Source organism: Chiloscyllium plagiosum, chromosome 5 (genome assembly GCF_004010195.1).
Source record: "Chiloscyllium plagiosum isolate BGI_BamShark_2017 chromosome 5, ASM401019v2, whole genome shotgun sequence".
Lineage (NCBI taxonomy): Eukaryota > Metazoa > Chordata > Chondrichthyes > Orectolobiformes > Hemiscylliidae > Chiloscyllium > Chiloscyllium plagiosum.
Genome location: NC_057714.1, coordinates 3,412,501 through 3,430,684, shown reverse-complemented (window position 1 = coordinate 3,430,684; position 18,184 = coordinate 3,412,501). Strand labels below are relative to the sequence as shown.

The 18,184-nt window shown below is 41.0% G+C and overlaps 1 protein-coding gene across 4 annotated transcripts in view; it reads left to right on the top strand.

Annotated features, from left to right (window-relative positions):
- Nucleotides 1–18,184, top strand: part of azi2 (5-azacytidine induced 2) — a 76,121-nt gene that overhangs the window by 56,856 nt on the left and 1,081 nt on the right. For 3 of the 4 annotated variants that reach the window (XM_043689499.1, XM_043689497.1, XM_043689498.1), the window contains 2 exons: nt 4,575–4,699; nt 9,620–11,556. In XM_043689499.1, the coding sequence (XP_043545434.1) occupies nt 4,575–4,699; nt 9,620–10,023 (529 nt within the window). In that variant the 3' untranslated portion in view covers nt 10,024–11,556. Of the gene's footprint in view, nt 1–4,574; nt 4,700–9,619; nt 11,557–18,184 lie in introns of those variants that run through there. The other variant, XR_006311634.1, reaches the window with a different exon arrangement.

The window sequence follows — 18,184 nt, the reverse complement described above, 5'->3', positions numbered from 1 at the left end:
GCATGCTAAGTTGGAGATGCTAAGACCATGATTAGAAATCTCTGGTTGAAACCCTGTTGTTATTGACCAAATGGAACAGCTGCAGACTGATCTATCAACAATCCAGCACATAGGAATTAACCTGTGACTTCTGGACTGAATAAACATGTTAAAAAGGAGGTGTGTCCTTGTGTACTTTTTATGGATAAAACCCTTGATGTGCTTTTTCCCTTCAGCAATTTCCAGAAGATTCAAAGTTGACTAGTCTGTACTGCCTTGATTACAGTTGGTTTGCTGACATTTGCTGCTGGAAGTTTTGACAGTCTTGACTTTGCTAAAGCTTCTGAAGGACATATTCTTTTGTTCATTTGGTGCCTGGGCCCACACCGTCAATGGTTAACTTAATTGCTTCAAAGCATACTAGAAAAGGTAAAGCCTGGAGACTCGAAACATGGTGAGCCATGTGTCCGTGGTGAGTAATTTATTGGAGGGAACCCTGAGAAGTAGGATTTATATGCATTTGGAAAGGCAAGGACTGATTAGGGATAGTCAGCATAGCTTTGTGTATGGAAAATCAATGGTGAATGAGGTTTTTGAAGTGACAAAGAAGATTGAAGGCTAGGTGGTAGATTTGGTTTGTATGGACCTCAGTAAAGTGTTTGTCAAGGTTCCGCATGGTAGACTGGTTAATAAGGTTAGATCACATGGGATCCAGGAGGGGATAGTCAATTGGATACAAAATTGACTTGAAGGGAGGCGACAGAGGGTGGTGGTGGAGGGATAATTTTGAGACTGTAGACCTGTGACCAGTGGTGTGCCGGGTTCACTTTTTCAACATATTATAAATGACTTGGATGTGAATTATGGTTTGTAAGTTTGCAGATAACACCAAAATATGTGCTGTGATGGTCAGTGAAGAATATCGGAGTACAACGTGATCTTGATCAGATGGGCCAAGGAGTTGCAGATGGACTTTAATTTAGGTAGATATGAGGTGTTGCATTTTGGTAAGACAAACCAGGACAGGACTTAGACAGTAGACGGTGAGGCCCTGTGGAGCGTTGCTGAAAAGAGACCCAGGGTACAGGTGCATAGTTCCTTGAAATTCGAGTCACAGGTAGACAGGGTGGTGAAGGCGACATTTGGCACGCTTGACTTCATTGGTCAGTGCATTGAGTACAGGAGCTGGGATGTCATTTTGCTATTGTACAGGACTTCGGTGAGGACACATCTTGAATACAATGTACAATTCTGGCTGCCCTTCTATAAGAAGGACGTTGTTAAGCTTGAAATGGTGCAGAATATATTTACAAGGATGTTGCCAGGGAGAGACTGAACGGGTGGGCTTTTTTTCTTCCATGGAGCATCAGAGACCTTTTATAGAGATAGATAAAATCATGAAGGGCATGGAGAGGGTGAATAGTCAAGGTCTTTTTCTTAAGGTGAGGAAGTTCATAGGTTTAAGGCGACGGGAAAGATTTAAAAGTTAACCCTAGAGTTCTTTTTCTGGGAAAAAAACTGCCAGAGGAAGCGGTGGAGGCTGGTATAATTACAACATTTTAAAAGGCATCTAGATGGTAATATGAATAGAAGAGGTTTTGCAGTGAAATGGGCCAAATGCTGGCAAATGGGACTCTGTTAGATTGGAATGTCTGGTCGACGTGGACAGCTTGAATGGAAGGGTCTGTTCCTGTGCTGTTTGGCTCTATAAGCAAAAAATGTTCATGACCCAGTCATTGATGTTTTTCAGAGCAATATTAGTCTCCAAAGAATGTCATGTCATTAAAGTGGATGCAAGCAGTTTACTGGTAAACACTATTCTGCAAAGGTTTCACCAGTCCTACAATAGTCACACCCACCTGCTCGCACGCCTATTAAATCTACGTTTACGTCTTGCAAAACTTCACAGCTACTACCAGGACATCAACCATACCGAGTAACCTTTTTACTTTGATTCTATTGAAGCTCACTACACTTAGCCTCACCTGTGTGGGTGAAAACATGATGAACTGCCTCCAAACGTTAGTCTGTGCTGCCTGGAAATTCCTTTCCAAATAATCCAGTTTATTCTTTTGTTCAGGATTTGAGCTATTCTATTGATGTATGGATGTATGGATTTAGTATTCGTATGGTGTGATCTTATGGGATTGGATCACCTAGAGTTCAGATCATTTTTGTCTTTTTCATTTATGGTCACTTCCATGAGTAGAAAGTAGTGGTTGCAGTGGTGAAGTTTCTGCTAATCCGGTGTAATATGAAGTGACCCCTGGATCCCAATTTAATGATGAGATCTCTGACCAAGGAAATAAGCTGTTCACTTTCAGGGTCACAAATCTGTCTCACTGTAGGGAGTGAATAAACACTTCCAGTGTAATGAAGGAATTTTTCAATGCTGTTGTCACAAAGATGCATCCATGTACCTCTAGTCTGTGATAGTTAGGTAGTTTGTAGTTAGATTCTTGACTGTCTATCTCCCTGCATTGAATGGTATATGTGCAGGCAGAAGTGAGTAATTAAGATCCAATAGGCATGAAGACAGGAACTGAACACAAACCCTTGACGCACGACAAATAACTGGTCTTACAGGAAGGTCAGAAGACTTGACCTTCAGAATGATTGTAGTGGTGTTGTCACTGATACTAGTCAGCTCGAGGCTGGTACTGTATTTTCATACCTGTGCTCATTTGAACAGTTGCAACGGAACATGATCAGTACTATATTATTCCAGCAAGTTGTAAAGGTGCATAATGAAATGTTTCTGACCTGTGTTTGGAATTGTCGACGCTGGCATATCTTTTTATTGTCCGTGAGGTTGCACTATTTATTCTTCATTTCTGACTACCTTTCCCTTCAAGTTTGAGAGTACAATCTGAGATTCCAACCTATTTTGTGTACTTATAAATGAGTCGTTGAATTTTTCTTGAATAATTAAGTAGGTACTTAACAAAAAAAAATCTTTTGTGAGTGGAATATGACTTAAACATTGAGCTGTTACTGCTCACTGCTGTTTGTAAGCTGGCTGAATATTGTATTGAAGGGGCAGACATTTCCTTCAATTAAATACAGAATTGTGAAAGCCATTGTTTCAGCCCCTGTCAGAATCTCCATTAGTTAGCCACTGATTCCTGTCTCTTTCTAACAGCTAAGACTCGACCAGATTGTTTGCATCCTTACTGCCATATTTGATCCTTAGATTAACATCTGACATTCATCTGTGCTGCAGAATGTAGGTGAACTATTTTCACCTTTGCACTGCCCAACTTTGCTTCTGATGCTACTGCCAAAGCTATCATACGTAACTTTTTAAATCTTTGTGGCCTTGCAATGCATTAGGCTTGCCTCCCACATTCTACTCCCCATGAATTTGAGCTTGTTCAAAACTCTACCTATATCCTTATCCAAACCAGCCCTTACTGACCTCTTAGTTCCCAGTCAAAAAGCTGTTTTAAAAATGATCGTTGTTTTCCAATCCCTCTGTGATCTTTCTCCTTCCTATCTCTTGTTATCATCTTCAACCATACAACTTTCCATGATGTATGGACAATTTTAATTCTAGTGTCTTCAGCATTCCCAATTTGAATTATTCTACCATTGGTGGCTGTGCCTTCAGCTATTTAGCCCTAAGGCATAGGATCCCAAACGGTGGTTCACAAACTCCGGCTTGCACAAATTGAGTTGCAAGCTCCAAGGCACCTGTGGAGTGGATACTGAGTTGGCAGATCTGGGATTAACCATGAGGTCCCTTTTGAGTATGTCTTTTCCTTTTGTCTGTAGGGGTAGGGTTGATTGGGTTGATTGCTCACAGTAACAGACCTTGCAAAATAATAGGTGTTTTGCTTGTTTCATTGTGCCTGTACACTTGTCTGAATCCCCACCCCACTCAACAGCTGTCTTGCACCCCAGAATTTTCACTCTTCTGTCGCACTAAATGTGATGCATTAAAATAGATCACAACAGAAAAACGTTTAGGAAACACTGCCTGAAGTCTGGAAATCCCTCCCTCAATTTCTGTCTCTTTTCTTCTTTTAAGAAACTGGTTAAAGCCTGTCATTACATTAAAACCAACAATAAATTAGACATTTTTTGTTTGATTAAAGGTGCAATATAAATATAATTTGTTTTTTTTTAATAACTTCATTCTACTGCCCCCCCCTCCCTGCTGAACACTTTCAAAAGAGAGAGCCCAGTAACCCTTTCACAAGTTGGCTCCTGTGCCGCTAAAATATATGCTTGGTAACAAAAAAGAATTGATGATCATGTTAAACAGTGACCTTTATAGCCATATATAAAAGCAAACTAGATATTAAGAGAAAACATGATAACTGTTCTAAAAGTAAATATGGGTGCCATCATATCATCATCTTTTTCTCTTTTAGTAGGTTTTTGCTTAAACCCAATTACTTTGCTATTCATTAAAAAAATTCAGTTTCAATGTTTGATTTTTGATATGTTTTACCTTTTTCAGAAAGGTATTCCTCAAAATGATTTCAGAGATATTCCATCTAAGTTATATATTTTAACATTATTCATATATTGTTTGCTATGTTCTTGTGACAAACTAGACAGTGAAAGTTTTTTTTTTAAATGTATTTTAGAGAAGTTGGTTTGCAGAAACCATACCAGGATCTGAAGAGAGAAATGTCTAACTTACACTTGGTGACAAAGACACAAGCTGAACTTCTGCGAAAACTGTTAGCCACACAGGGCTCAACAAAGAATGGTAAGTAATGTAACGTGTGAAGGGGAAATGGTCGGCCTTAAACCACTGATTCTATCAATACCAATAAAAGAGCAGCTATCAAATATATCTTGTCAGCATCTCCTGATAAGTCTAAATACGTAGGCTATCGTCTAACCTTCATGTGTATTAGTCCTGTCTATCTCTTGTTGATCAGCTTCACACACAAAGGTGTTACTCATACAAAACAAATGTGTTCTGTATTTTTTTTCTGTTCTTGTGGCTTCATCTCCACAGTTGAGAAAACTACTACCCTTTGCAAGCAATGCTGAGGTGTGACCCAAGCCATTTTGTAGCAACCTTATTGTCCAATTTCTCAACTGACAGGAAAAAAATTCTTCATTTTATAAAACAAGCCTTCAAGTTAAAAGATATAAAATATATTATTTTGTTCTTGTTAATACATTGCCTTAAAAAAAAGTATGTTACCCCCTTTTTGTTTGGATTTGTTTTCAGTCTTGTTGCTGAAACCTTTGTGACTTTTTTTTTTGACACAGTATAAAATGTTTTAATTCTTCCATGCAACATTGTTATTGACAGGCCCAACATTGGCTTGCTCAACCATGTTGCTGGAGAGCTGAAGTTAGTGCAGGCTAAAATCAAAGTTTGCTGGAAAAACTCAGCAGGTCTGGCAGCGTCTGTGGAGAGGAAGTTACCCTTCTTCAGAATGATCTTCTGAGATTTTCCAGAAATTTCTGACCTTGTTTCAGATTTCCAGCATCTGCATTTCTTTGTTTTATTGGGTGTAGGTTAGGCTGCTTAAGGATGGCATGTGATGGAAATGTGTTGCTGGAAAAGCGCAGCAGGTCAGGCAGCATCTAGGGAACAGGAGAATCGACGTTTCGGGCATTAGCCCTTCTTCCTGAAGAAGGGCTAATGCCCGAAACGTCGATTCTCCTGTTCCCTAGATGCTGCCTGACCTGCTGCGCTTTTCCAGCAACACATTTCCATCTCTGATCTCCAGCATCTGCAGACCACACTTTCTCCTTAAGGATGGCATGTTTCCACTTAAATAGTATTAGAACCAGATGGATTTTTATGACAATCGATGATCATTGTCTTGGTTACCATTCTGCAGACTAGTTTCTAATTCCAAATTTGTGAATTGAATTTAAATTTCTCCTGCTGCTGTGCTGACGTTTAAATTCATGTTCTTAAATCATTGGCCTGGGCTACTGGATTACTAAGCCAGCAACATTACCACGATTCCACTGTTACCCCTTTATACATAACAATACCTGTTCTACTTCACTAGTAAGGTAGTTGAGAACTATTCATCTTTTATATATATTTTAAAGTCAGCGGCACTGGCAATCATCTGTAGAGAGAGAAACAGTTAAAGGTTTTCAGAACTCCTTTGCTTGTACTAGACTGTGAGCCAAGAACCAATTGACTGTGCAAAAGCTGCACTTTACAATCTTAAGCACTCTTTGGAAATTTAAAGAATGTATTACAATTGTACACCTTTGATCAACACTAAAAGAGCTAGAATCTCCTGGTTGTGGGGTGAGAGATGGGTCCATTGACAGATGGTCCCTGAACAGTGGTGACTCTGACATTGGTGGTCCAATGGAGGGGTGTGTTGATTAGCCAGCTCAGGGCCCATGGCATAGGCAGCAGAACAAAGATGGACTGTCTTTCAGCTCTACTTTATTAAACAATTCAAAATGGCACCAGGTTGTGGCAAAAGTTGAAGCTTTTCACTGTATTTTACTGGGTTGCTCATTGTAGATGATAAGTAACAATAAATCATCATTCATAACAAATGATAATCCTCATTGGAAACTTCAAACTTGAGAAATTTTTAACTTTTGTAAAGTGTGAATGATGTAGATGAGTATTTAAATAAAGATTTTCTTTGAGGCAAGAAATAATTCATCTGCATCAATAACCTATCAAAATTAACAAATGGAATGTGAGTGTAACAGTCCTGCTGCTCCAAATCCTACTGCGCCCCCACCCCTCCTTCCTTTTACAAAGTCAGAAATATTAGAGGCTGGCCAAAAAGTCCTACTATTTCTTTTGAAGTGCACTTCTAGGGTCAAATATCTAGATTAACAATTAGGCCTCAGATGTTTCCCTGTGCGGTCTATCTCCTGGAAAACTTGGGACCAGAGGTGTGGGTTATTGTCAAAAGAATCTGGGCTGCAGAATTATGGGCCTGTGATCAGACCATGATGTTAGCTGTACATTCCTGTGACAGAGCTGCTGTTGTCATGCACCACAGCTGGGTGATCCAGCAATATCTTGTTCAAACAGCTAAATATGGACAGAAAACTGTGCTGCTTACCTTCTACTCACTTGCTTCAGGTGACAGAACATTTTTGTTTTCACAGTGCTCTCCTGTCAGATCTTGAGGCTGCATTGAAACATTTTATGGTGGACAATAAATGCAAACTTGTAGTCACTGTTTTGCCTTGTTCTAATGAGTGACTGCAAATTTGAGTGTAACTTGACATCAGAATGTATACTGTTTTACGTCTGTCCTCCAAGTTATGCCCATGGAGTAATTTTTCAGTTTTTAAAAATTATTTTCTTCATGCAACAATTTACATCATATGGAACAACAAACTCATATGAAAAATGCCATCTTGATTAAATGGGACATTCCCCTTTTAAGACTATTTTCATCATGTAGGTGCTTTTTTGATTGAAGAGCCATTCTATTTCTCTTGTATACAGTAATAAAATCCAGTGTTTGTGATGAACAAGCCAGCCATCTGTGACTGGTAACATTTTTGGAACAAAGCGTTCCAAGAGATACTCAGTACTAATTCTGGCCAGCAATAGGGGATGGGCCTGTTTCAAAGCTTTCATACGTCCCTCAGGATAGTTGGGGCATCAGTGAAGAGGATTTCAAAAGGACAGGAAATAAGGCCATCAGTTATTTGTAGAAGAAAACATGGATAGAGACTCCATTTTAGGGAATGCTGCGCTTAACTGTGTTGGCAAACTACTTAGCTTTTGTGCAATGAAAACTCCAGGAAGTCCAACAACAGTTGAATAACTTTAGTGAGGGCTGAAGGAGGACCTAGAAGCTTTGGGGGTTCAAAGGAAGCCATGCACCATGAGTACTTCGCTACAGTTGCTAATACTTTGAAAAGTTCTCAAACAGTATTTACTAGTTGCAACTGAGCAAGATTGGAGCTCAAAAATCTAGTAGTACTGGCTTGTGATGACTCACTGATGGGAAAGAGCTGGAGCTTGAATGAGTTCTGAAGTGCAAGAGATGTAGAGTAGCATAGACCCAAGAAAAACAGGAGTAGGCTTTGAGGCATTTTATAACATGTTTTTTGACAGAGTTTCAAGATCCAATTGACAAAAATTAAGCTTGGTGAGATTTCAAGGGCCAATGTGTCATTGGTGTGTGCGTGTTGGGACTGAGAGGTTAGTTGCTAAGAAACTCCTGTGGTCTGTCTTGATTTGTGTATCATTTGGTATGTTCTGTTGGATGATCAATGACTGTCTATTGTCCATATTTACAAAATGTTAATTCTAGCTGTTAGAAATGCGATCTACACACATTGTAGACTGCCTTACTGTAATAATGTTGTTTAGTAACCTTGTGTTCAAAATTGTGGAATTTTGTGCCTTTGTTCTTTTAGCAATCTACTTGGATCTTACACTTCATCTACTTCAAAAATAGCAGTTACTGGTCCCTAGCAAGGTTGTCATGTAAATTTAGCAGTCTGGTCTGGGATTGTAACAATAAATAGGACTTGTTCTGAGCCTCATTTCACTTTCATTTCATTGATGTTCAATCCCTTGCATTACTTTTGCATGCACCAAGTCATCAATGTTTTATTTGGGAGTTTTTTTTTGTAGTATTTGTTATGGTTAGTAGGTTTTTGGTAAAAGTCCGAAATACTGGCTTCATCATCAAAGTCATTAGTTTTCATCTCTAGCAATGCCTGACTTACCCCTGGTTTATCTTTTTGGCTACTGAAACCCCCATCTATGCCTCTCCAACCTCTAGACTTGAGAGACCGTCCATTTTCTGTGCTATCTAAACTTGAGCATGCTGAAAATTCTGCTGTCTACTTTCTGACTAGTCCAGTACATCTCCCACCTCCATTATTATTAATCTGCATTCGGAGTGGTTGAACAGCACATTCTATTAAAGTTCTGTCCCTCATTTTCAAATCCCATCAAGGCCTCACATTGAGCACCCAAATCTCCAAGGTCTCTGCATTCCTCCAATTCTGATCTCTTGCGTAGCCTGAGCTTAATTTCTCCAGCACTGAGGGCCAGCTTTCAGCTGCTGAGATACATATCTCTGGAATGCTGTCCTTAAACCTTATCTACCATTCTGCTTTTCTAGCATCTTTAAAAACTGCCTCTTTGACTAAAACCGTTGGTCATCTGCTCCAAAATGCAATTGAAAATTAATTTCAATTGATGGTGATACCATATTTAAAAGTTTAATGTTATATTGCCTACTAATAGTTTCTAAACGGAACAGTTCATTTTTATGATCCAGTTTTTCTTAGTTCTTCATTCAAATGCTGTTGGTTTTTGTTTCTATCAAAGGTGAACTTCAAATTTCAGTTTAGAAAAATAATTTGATTTAGGTCAGGATCTCACCAAGGAATGATCTAACGAAATTGTGCTTTATTCTTTCTGTTTGAATTTTTTTCTTAACTTTTCTCTCCTACTTTTCCTGTATTGTACATGGGAATGGGGAATATTTGATTAAGATTGTTCCTGCTCTGGGGAAAAGTGTAGAAAGGGCACATTCGTAACATGTTATTTAACATTGTCTCCCACCAACTGAAGCTATGGATATATTTGAGAAAATCTTGTTTTTACTTAAGTCAGGAAGTCTGATTATATATCTCTCAGATAAATAGTCAACTCTGTACTCTTGAGGAAGGGATTTAATTTACTTTGTTTTTTGCACAGTTCAGTGTCTAGATGACTTGGTACTTGACTGTGGGAAACTGGAGCTCAATTCTTCTGGAGCAGTTTATCGAGCAGCACGTTCCTCTTCAAAGGATACTGATGTGAAAATTTCCAACTTTCCTCCAAGTCACCATTTTCAGCAAGAGACAGCAGCCTTATGTGATCGGGAGTTCCTTGCGCCGTGGACAAATTCAAGACCCAGTCCTGTTGGCAGTGCTGGTTTGGAGGAAATCGGTTCTTGTGGAAAGAGCTCATTTGATGATAACTCATGGGTTTTTCCTAGCTCACCAATGGATAACCCAAGCAATGCAGCATTTTGGAAAACTGGAAACAGCTGTCCCTCTTCGACAATGAAAATCCCTCTTGTGAATATACGTGATTCAGACTCTGCATTCAGGAGCTGAGCTATATAATATAATTGAGAACTTTCTGTTAATGGAGAACGTCTGGTCACAGTTTGGCAAATGTAAATTTAGTTAAAAGCAAATGGTTGGCCAGGCAATAGTTTCCGTTGATGCTTCTATAATTGGTATCCCATTTCAGAAAAGTAACCATTTTTGATAATTGCTGATAACCTTTATAGAATGTGCCAAGTGTCAGACCTGTTGCACAGTGGCTTTTTTCTTTTTCCCAACTAATAATCCATCTTGTGTAAAATTTAAAAAAAATAGGAATAAGCTTTTCTGTATGCTGTCACATGAACCTGCCCCTCGTTTTGGGCAGTGGTGCTGAAAATGATTTTGCAAGAAAGTCCTTGTGGCACTGGAGAACCTCGAATCTGTAAGAAATGCAAACCTGTTGGTCATGTTAGCTAAATTCTGTTTAACATTATGAAAACCAATGATAAATTCTGTTTGAAAATAATGTTTTATTCTGTGGTGAAAGATATTTTACTTGCACTGATATTGCACCTCTAAAAGTGCCTCCGTATTTAATGGAATATGCTTGGTTTTTCATCCAGAAGTTTCTCTTTACTCCACTGCCATTCTTGCTCAAAAGAAAACACACATTTGCTTTAAAGTTCAAATAAGATTTTAAAAATAAAACTGCAGTTTTGTCAGTGCGTACGTAAGCAATATAATGCTCTCATGTAGCCTGTTGTGCTTGTCAGTGCAGTCTAGCAATGGACAGAACTTATAAAAGGCTGAACTCTAATTGTTGCTCAGTTTTCTTAAAGCTGTGAAATGTCAATATTTTCTCTTGAAATATGTTAATACTTGCCAAGTTAAAGGTTTTGACAATAAATGGAAAGTTTAGATAGCCAGTGGATTAAGAGAAGTGAATTTGAATTCCAATATTAGTTGGTTTTCATTCTCTAGTGGTGAGTTTATTAACTTTAGCAAGTTTCCAAACAGGGCAGAGAGATCCATCAGGAAGAGGACTAGCATTAATCGTGACCCATGTTACCAACCATGTTACAAAGGAAAATTTGTGGTTGGCTGTGGAAGTGGAAACATTAAATGGAAATATTTAAAATCATTCTGTTTCAGTACTATCAGAAATCTGCATTTAGGGAAATAGTGATAGAGTTGTATTCAATTTCTAGATATTTCTGGGTGGGAATGATTGCCATTTCAGAGTATCACAGCAAGCGTTTCTGAATATTTAGGTGCTGTATCAGCTCTTTAATCAGTTCAGAATTTTAAGTGATTTGTTGCAAAGAAATGTGATTTTGCAATTTTAAGTTGTTCTGTGACACTTATTTGCAATAAGTGTCAATTTAGCACTTAACAATAGGTTATGTCCAATTTCATCTATTTATAACAATATAAGCAAAGCATAAATTGGGTTTTAAATTATGGTCCAAATTTTTTTGTCAAATAATATAGCCCTTACAGATCACTTGTGTACATATTGTCATTGATTTTTTTCAACAATGAAACAATTATATGTGATGCAATGTATTTACTGAATAAATTAATGATGACTAAACTTTACAAAAAATGTGGTGTACATTACTTGTTGAAGGAGAGTTTTTTTTCTTGTATGTTCTAATGTGTAACTGACATTGCACTTCTAGGTTCAATCCCAACAAGATTAGAACACACTAGTGCAGTGGTTACACTATTGAATTAGCATTCTAGGGGCCTTGCTTAATGCAGCAGAACTGTTTTCTCAAATCAGACCATGGCAAGGTTAACTTGTTCAAGATTTATTTAACATGGTGGTCATGAAACTACTGAACTGTCTTTTTGGAAAAAAAAGTGGATCGCTTATGCCCTCTTGGGAAGGAAGAGTTTAGCTGGTCTGGCTTAGAAGTAGCTCCAGATCCACATCAATGTAGTTGACTCTTTACTGACCACTGCAATGGCCTAGAAAGTCACTCCGTTGTGTCACAATCCTGAAAAAAAATCTGATCTAAATAAAACTGGATCAGCCATCCAGCATTGGCCCCACATCAGACACAACAACAGCACCAGCGCAGACCATTTGCTAACATCTCAAGACTTAGAACTGTCATTTAACCTAGATAAGCAAAAGAGTCAAGAGTGTGATGCTGGAAAAACACAGCAACTCAGGCAGCATCCAAGGAGAAGGAGAATCAACATTTCGGGCAAGAGCCCTTCATCAGGAATGAGGTTTGTGAGCTGAGGGGGTAGAGACATAAATGGGGTTGGGGGGTAAGGTAGCTGAGTGTGTGATAAGGAGATGGAGTTGAGGATAATGGTGATAGGTCAGAGAGGAGGGTGGAGCGGATGGGAGGGGGGAAGGAAGATGGACAGGTAGGACAGTTCATGAATGCGTTGCTGAGTTGGAAGGTTGGTACTGGAATAAAGTGGGTGAAGGGGAAATGAGGAAACTAGTGAAGTATGCATTGAGGCTATGGGCTTGGAGGGTCCCAAGGCGGAAGAGGAGGTGTTTTTCCTCCAGGTGTCAGCTGGTTGTGTGGCGATGGAGGAGGCCCAGGACCTGAATATCCTTGGAGTTGAAGTGTTCAGCCACTGGGTGGTGACATAGGAATGTTAATGGAGGAGTCTGGGGTGTTAGTTGTCAGGTATCATTTGACAATTATGACTAAGGTTTTTGCTGATCTAGGAGAAAGTGAGAACTGCAGATGCTGGAGTACCAGTGTGATGCTGGAAAAGCACAGCAGGTCACGAGGGCAGTGGCGAGTTGTAAGGTTGGAACTGGGATTAGATTACTTAGTGTGGAAACTGACCCTCCGAAGAGCAACCCACCCAGACCCGTTTCCCAACATTTACCCCTTCACCTAACACTACAGCAATTTAGCATGGCCAATTCGCCTAACCTGCACATTTTTGGGCTGTGGGAGGAGACTGGAGCACCCGGAGGAAACCCACGCAGACACAGGGAGAACGTGCAAACTCCCCACAGACAGTTGCCTGTGGTGGGAATTGAACCCGGATCTCTGGCGCTGTGAGGCAACAGTGCTATCCACTACCATCCAGAAGGGATAAGGTAGGGGAAGGGGAAATGAGGAAACTAGTGCAGTCCACATTGATGCCTTGTGGTTGAAGGGTCCCAAGGCAGAAGAGGCGTTCTTTCTCCTGTGGGATGTGTCAATGGAGGCAGCACAGGACCTGCATGTCCTTGGCAGAGCAGGAGGGGGAGTTTAAGTGTGCGGCCATGGGACAATGGGGTTGGTGCAGGTGTCCCGGAGATGTTCTCTGAAGTGCTCTGCGATTAGGCATCCTGTCTCCCTAATATAGAGGAGACCACATCGGGAGGAATGGATACAATAAATGACGTGTGGAAGTGCAAGGAAAACTCGATGTGGAAGGCTCCTTTTGGGGCCTTGGATGGAGGAGAGGGTGGAGATGTGTGTGCAGGTTTTGCATTCCTGCGGTGGCAGGGGAAGGTGCCAGGAGGGGAGGGTGGGGGGTGGATCTGACAAAGGAGTTGCAGAGGGAATGGTTTTTATAGAAAACACCCCCCACCAACCTACCCTCCCCTCCTGGACCTTCCCCTGCCACCGCAGGAATTGCAAAACCTACGCCCACACCTCCTCCCTCACCTCCATCCAAGGCTCCAAAGGAGCCTTCCACATCCATCAGAGCTTTACTTGCACTTCCAAATGTCATTTACTGTGTCCGTTGTTCCCGATGCAGTCTCCACCACGTTGGGGAGACAGGATGCCTAATCGCAGAGCGCTTCAGAGAACATCTCTGGGACACCTGCATCAACCAACCCCGTTGTCCCATGGCCGCAAACTTCAACTCCCCCTCCTGCTCTACTGAGGACATGCAGGTCCTGTGTTGCCTCCATTGGCACATCCCACAGGAGAAAGAATGCCTCCTCTTTTGCCTTGGGACCCTTCAACCACAAGGCATCAATGTGGACTTCACTAGTTCCCTCATTTCCCCTTCCCCTACCTTATCCCAGTTCAAACCTTCCAACTCGCCACTGTCCTCATGACCTGCTGTGCTTTTCCAGCACCCCGCACTTCACTCTGATACTCCAGCATCCGCAGTCCTCACTTTCTCCTAGATCAGCAAAAGCCTACCTTAGTTATAATTGTCAAATGATACCTGACAACTAACATCCCAGACTCCTCCATTAACATTCCTATGCATGTACTGTCCTGCCAACAGGACTGACCTACCAGCTGTAACAACAATTGGAAAAAGTCAAATATTTCCCAGTTATGTCCAGTCCATTAAAATCAGGACAAATCCAATCTACCGTGCAATCAGCCTCTTGATTGTCAGCAAAGTAATTTGTTGTAATTGACTGGTATAATGTGGCAAATGATCAGCAATACCTTTGTAACTGATGCACGGGTTTGGGTTTGGCCAGGATCTCTCAACTGATTGCATTTCAGCCTTTATTCAAATATGTATACAAGAGCTAAATTTCACTGCTGAAATTCAAAAGACTGACCTTGACATCAAGGCACTATTTGGCAAGAGAGTGGTATCTAGGATTCCTAATAAAATTGAAACTAAAGAGGGAACTCTACTGCTGGAATCATACCTGGAATAAGGGAAGATATTGCAGTTGCTGAGGGCATTTGTCTTTGCTGCAGGCCTTTGTTGATGTTGAAGAATTCCTAAAGCATTCTCCATTTATCAGGAACTTAATTAAAACAGCTATATAAGTCATGTGACTGACTGGGCACGTCAGATGCTTGTCGCCGGTGTGGTGCTGGAAAGGTACAGCCGGTCAGGCAGCCTCCAAGGTGCAGGCAAATCAATGTTTTGGGCATAAGCCCTTCATCAGGAATGAGGCTTATGGGGGTGAGAACTCGTAGAGAGAGGAGGAGAACTTCAAGGTAGGCATCCTTGGAAAATACTTGGACAATCTTTGGACCCCTGGCATTCCATCATTTACAAGGCATGTCAGAAGACTGATGCAATACTTCTCACTTGTCTGGATGAATACAGCTCCAAAAAGATGCCAATACAAAGAAACTCTACCTAATTGACATCCTATCCATCACCTTAAATAAACGTTCATTATAATATTGGCACACCTTGAAAGCGGTGTGTACCGTCCGCCTGATATTCTGCAGCAACTCTCCAAGGTTCCTGCAACAGCTCCTCCAGATCTTTTCCATTAAAGGGTCAGCAAATCTGGGGATGACCATCACCTGCAGGTTCCCCTTCCGTTGGAGGCACCATTTGGACATGTAAATGTATTGCTGTTCCTTTACTGTCACCTGAATAAAATCCTGTCATTCCTTAAGCGCTGCAGCTGCACCTACACTCCATGAACTGCAGTAGTTCAGAACGTGGTTCACCACAGATCTTGTAAGGGTAATAAATGCTGGCCTTGCCAATGTAATCACATCTCTTGAGTGAATAAAATGAAAAATAAACGACAGCAGCTGGAAAATGCATAATAAGAAGTAAGATGGGTCAGTGAAGAAACATTTATTTTTTGTGTGCAAATACTTATCTGGACAACAGGCAAGAAGAATGGTTCATGGACAGGTTTTTTCTGCTATAATGTGGCAGTTGTGATTCCCTGCAACCCTGCACTATTGTAAATTGCACTGTGTAAGATCACTGTATCCGTTCAGTAGAAACTTCACGTTGTCCAAACATCGTCCACAAATTGTCAATCACATTACAGCCAATTCGTGTTGACGAAATATGTGTTATACCAGAACGACCTGTATCTACGTTTTCACCTTTCCACTTAATTCCTTTTTGAAGCCCAACCGAATTATTTATTTCCCCTTCGCCAATCCTGGCTAGGAAATTTCAAATCTCTGTATTGTGAAATGTAGTATTCTCAAGCCTCTTCTAAGTCACAGCTTAGTCACACAACCACAATTGTATATTTGTTTATTGAGAAAAATAATACAATGGTGCACCATTTTAGCACCGTCTTTTTGATCTAGCTTCAGATCCTGCCAGCAGGGGTAGTTGCACTGAAAAGGATCATTAACGGTGCAGCATGAATGTTGAACTGGTATTTCTTCAGTTCGAATGTCACACCAATGGTTCAGTCTTTAGGGCATCTTTGAAGAAAAATCACCTTTGTAGTCAGTATCGCATATATCAGAAATTTTAAACAAAAAATTACACGTAATCCCAAGTGATTCTTGGATAAAATTCCACAAAGGGCTTGTCTTTAAGGGATCTGTCCATATTCCTTTTATTTATTTGAGTGAAAGCAAACTTTGACGACCTTGCAATGTTGCACTATGCTGGGTCCTAATTGTTACCAGGATATAAATGTATAGTGACTATAACTTTGACAAAGTTTCACATTTTCATTGCTGTAACCAGTGTCTTTATGTGGATGTTTCTATAAAAATATATTTCTGGATGTTCATAATTGCAATCTCCAAATACCAAGAGGTACAAAGTAGTGAGACTCCGAAAGACCTCAGTTCTTACCAGTGTAATTCAAAGAATGTCATTGTGATATATTGAACTCTGTCAGGGAATTGTGTAGCTCTGATAAATTTGCTGGACTTTATTGATAATGTTGGTGTGATGCAAGCATTTCTTTCTGGCACTGAATAAACTTTCTGGCTGTTTTGGATGTTCCAGCTAGCAGAGGATCTGGACTTCACTAAAATCTCCAGAGATGTTGCTGCCAAAGGTTTTGTTTCTCCTCTCGAGTTGCCTGAGTGTGACAAAGGCTGCATGAGTATATCTGGGCATTTGGTTCAAAATGGAAATTCAGTGCAGAGGAGGAAAAGGGCTTCTTTGAGCAGTACCAAGAGAAGTAAAGTATTTTGACTGGAAAATTTTGCAAAGGGCAGGAAGAAGGTGCTTTTTTTTTCTTTCTTATTGGAAAGAAACTGCTGTGAGAGACCGTCTTAAAATTGCAGTAAATTGTAAATTGCTAGTTAAAGAAGGAGCTGACCACCACCTTCTCAAAAGCAACTGCAAATGGGAATTAAATGCTGGCCTGGCCAGAGCATCCCATAAGTCCATAAAAAATGAGAAAGATGGATTATTTTCAAAGAATATTTATACTGGAATTTAACTGAAAAACACCAGGAATGAAGGAAAGTCAGGGCCAATATAATAAAGTAAGTTAATTAAACCAAAACAGAATAATGCTAACATTAGAGAAGTAAGGTTAAGATATACCACTCTCCAAGCTGCACTGTTGTATGTGACCTGCAATTTGTGGAAAGTCATGGACTTTACCAGACTTTCTTGAATGACTACATATGTAAGAAGTGCTGCCAGCTTCAGAAAATTGAGCTAGAAATCTCCGGCCAGTGGGTCAGTGCAATGCATTCAAGAGTGCCAGGCCAGTGGCTCACTGCAGTGCATTCAAGAGTGCCAGGCCAGTGGGTCACTGCAGAGCATTCAAGAGCAACAGGCCAGTGGGTCACTGCCATGCATTCAAGAGTGCCAGGCCAGTGGGTCACTGCAGTGCATTCAAGAATGCCAGGCCAGTGGGTCACTGCAGTGCATCTAAGAGCACCAGGCCAGTGGGTCAATGCAGTGCATTCAAGAGTGCCAGGCCAGTGGGTCAGTGCAGTGCATTTAAGAGAACCAGGCCAGTTGGTCACTGCAGTGCATTCAAGAGTGCCAGGCCAGTGGGTCACTGCGAAGCATTCAAAAACCCAAGGCCAGTGGGTCACTGCAGTACATTCAAGAATGCCAGGCCAGTGGGTCACTGCAGAGCATTCGAAAATGCCAGGCGAGGAGGACACTGCAGTACATTCAAGAGCACCAGGCCAGTGGGACACTGCAGTGCATTCAAGAATGCCAGGCCAGTGGGACAATGCAGTGCATTCAAGAGCAACAGGCCAGTGGGACACTGCAGTGCATTCAAGAGTGCCAGGCCAGTGGGACACTGCAGTGCATTCAAGAGTGCCAGGCCAGTGGGTCTTTGCAGTGCATTCAAGAGCACCAGGCCAGTGGGTCACTGCAGTGCATTCAAGAGTGCCAGGCCAGTGGGTCTTTGCAGTGTATTCAAGAGTACCAGGCCAGTGGGTCACTGCAGTGCACTCAAGAGCACCAGGCCAGTGGGTCACTGCAGTGCATTCAAGAGTGCCAGGCCAGTGGGACACTGCAGTGCATTCAAGAGCACCAGGCCAGTGGGTCACTGCAGTACATTCAAGAGGCTAAGAGTTACACACATAACATGTTCAAGGAGTTGGCCGCACCACAGCTTAAGTGCCTGGAG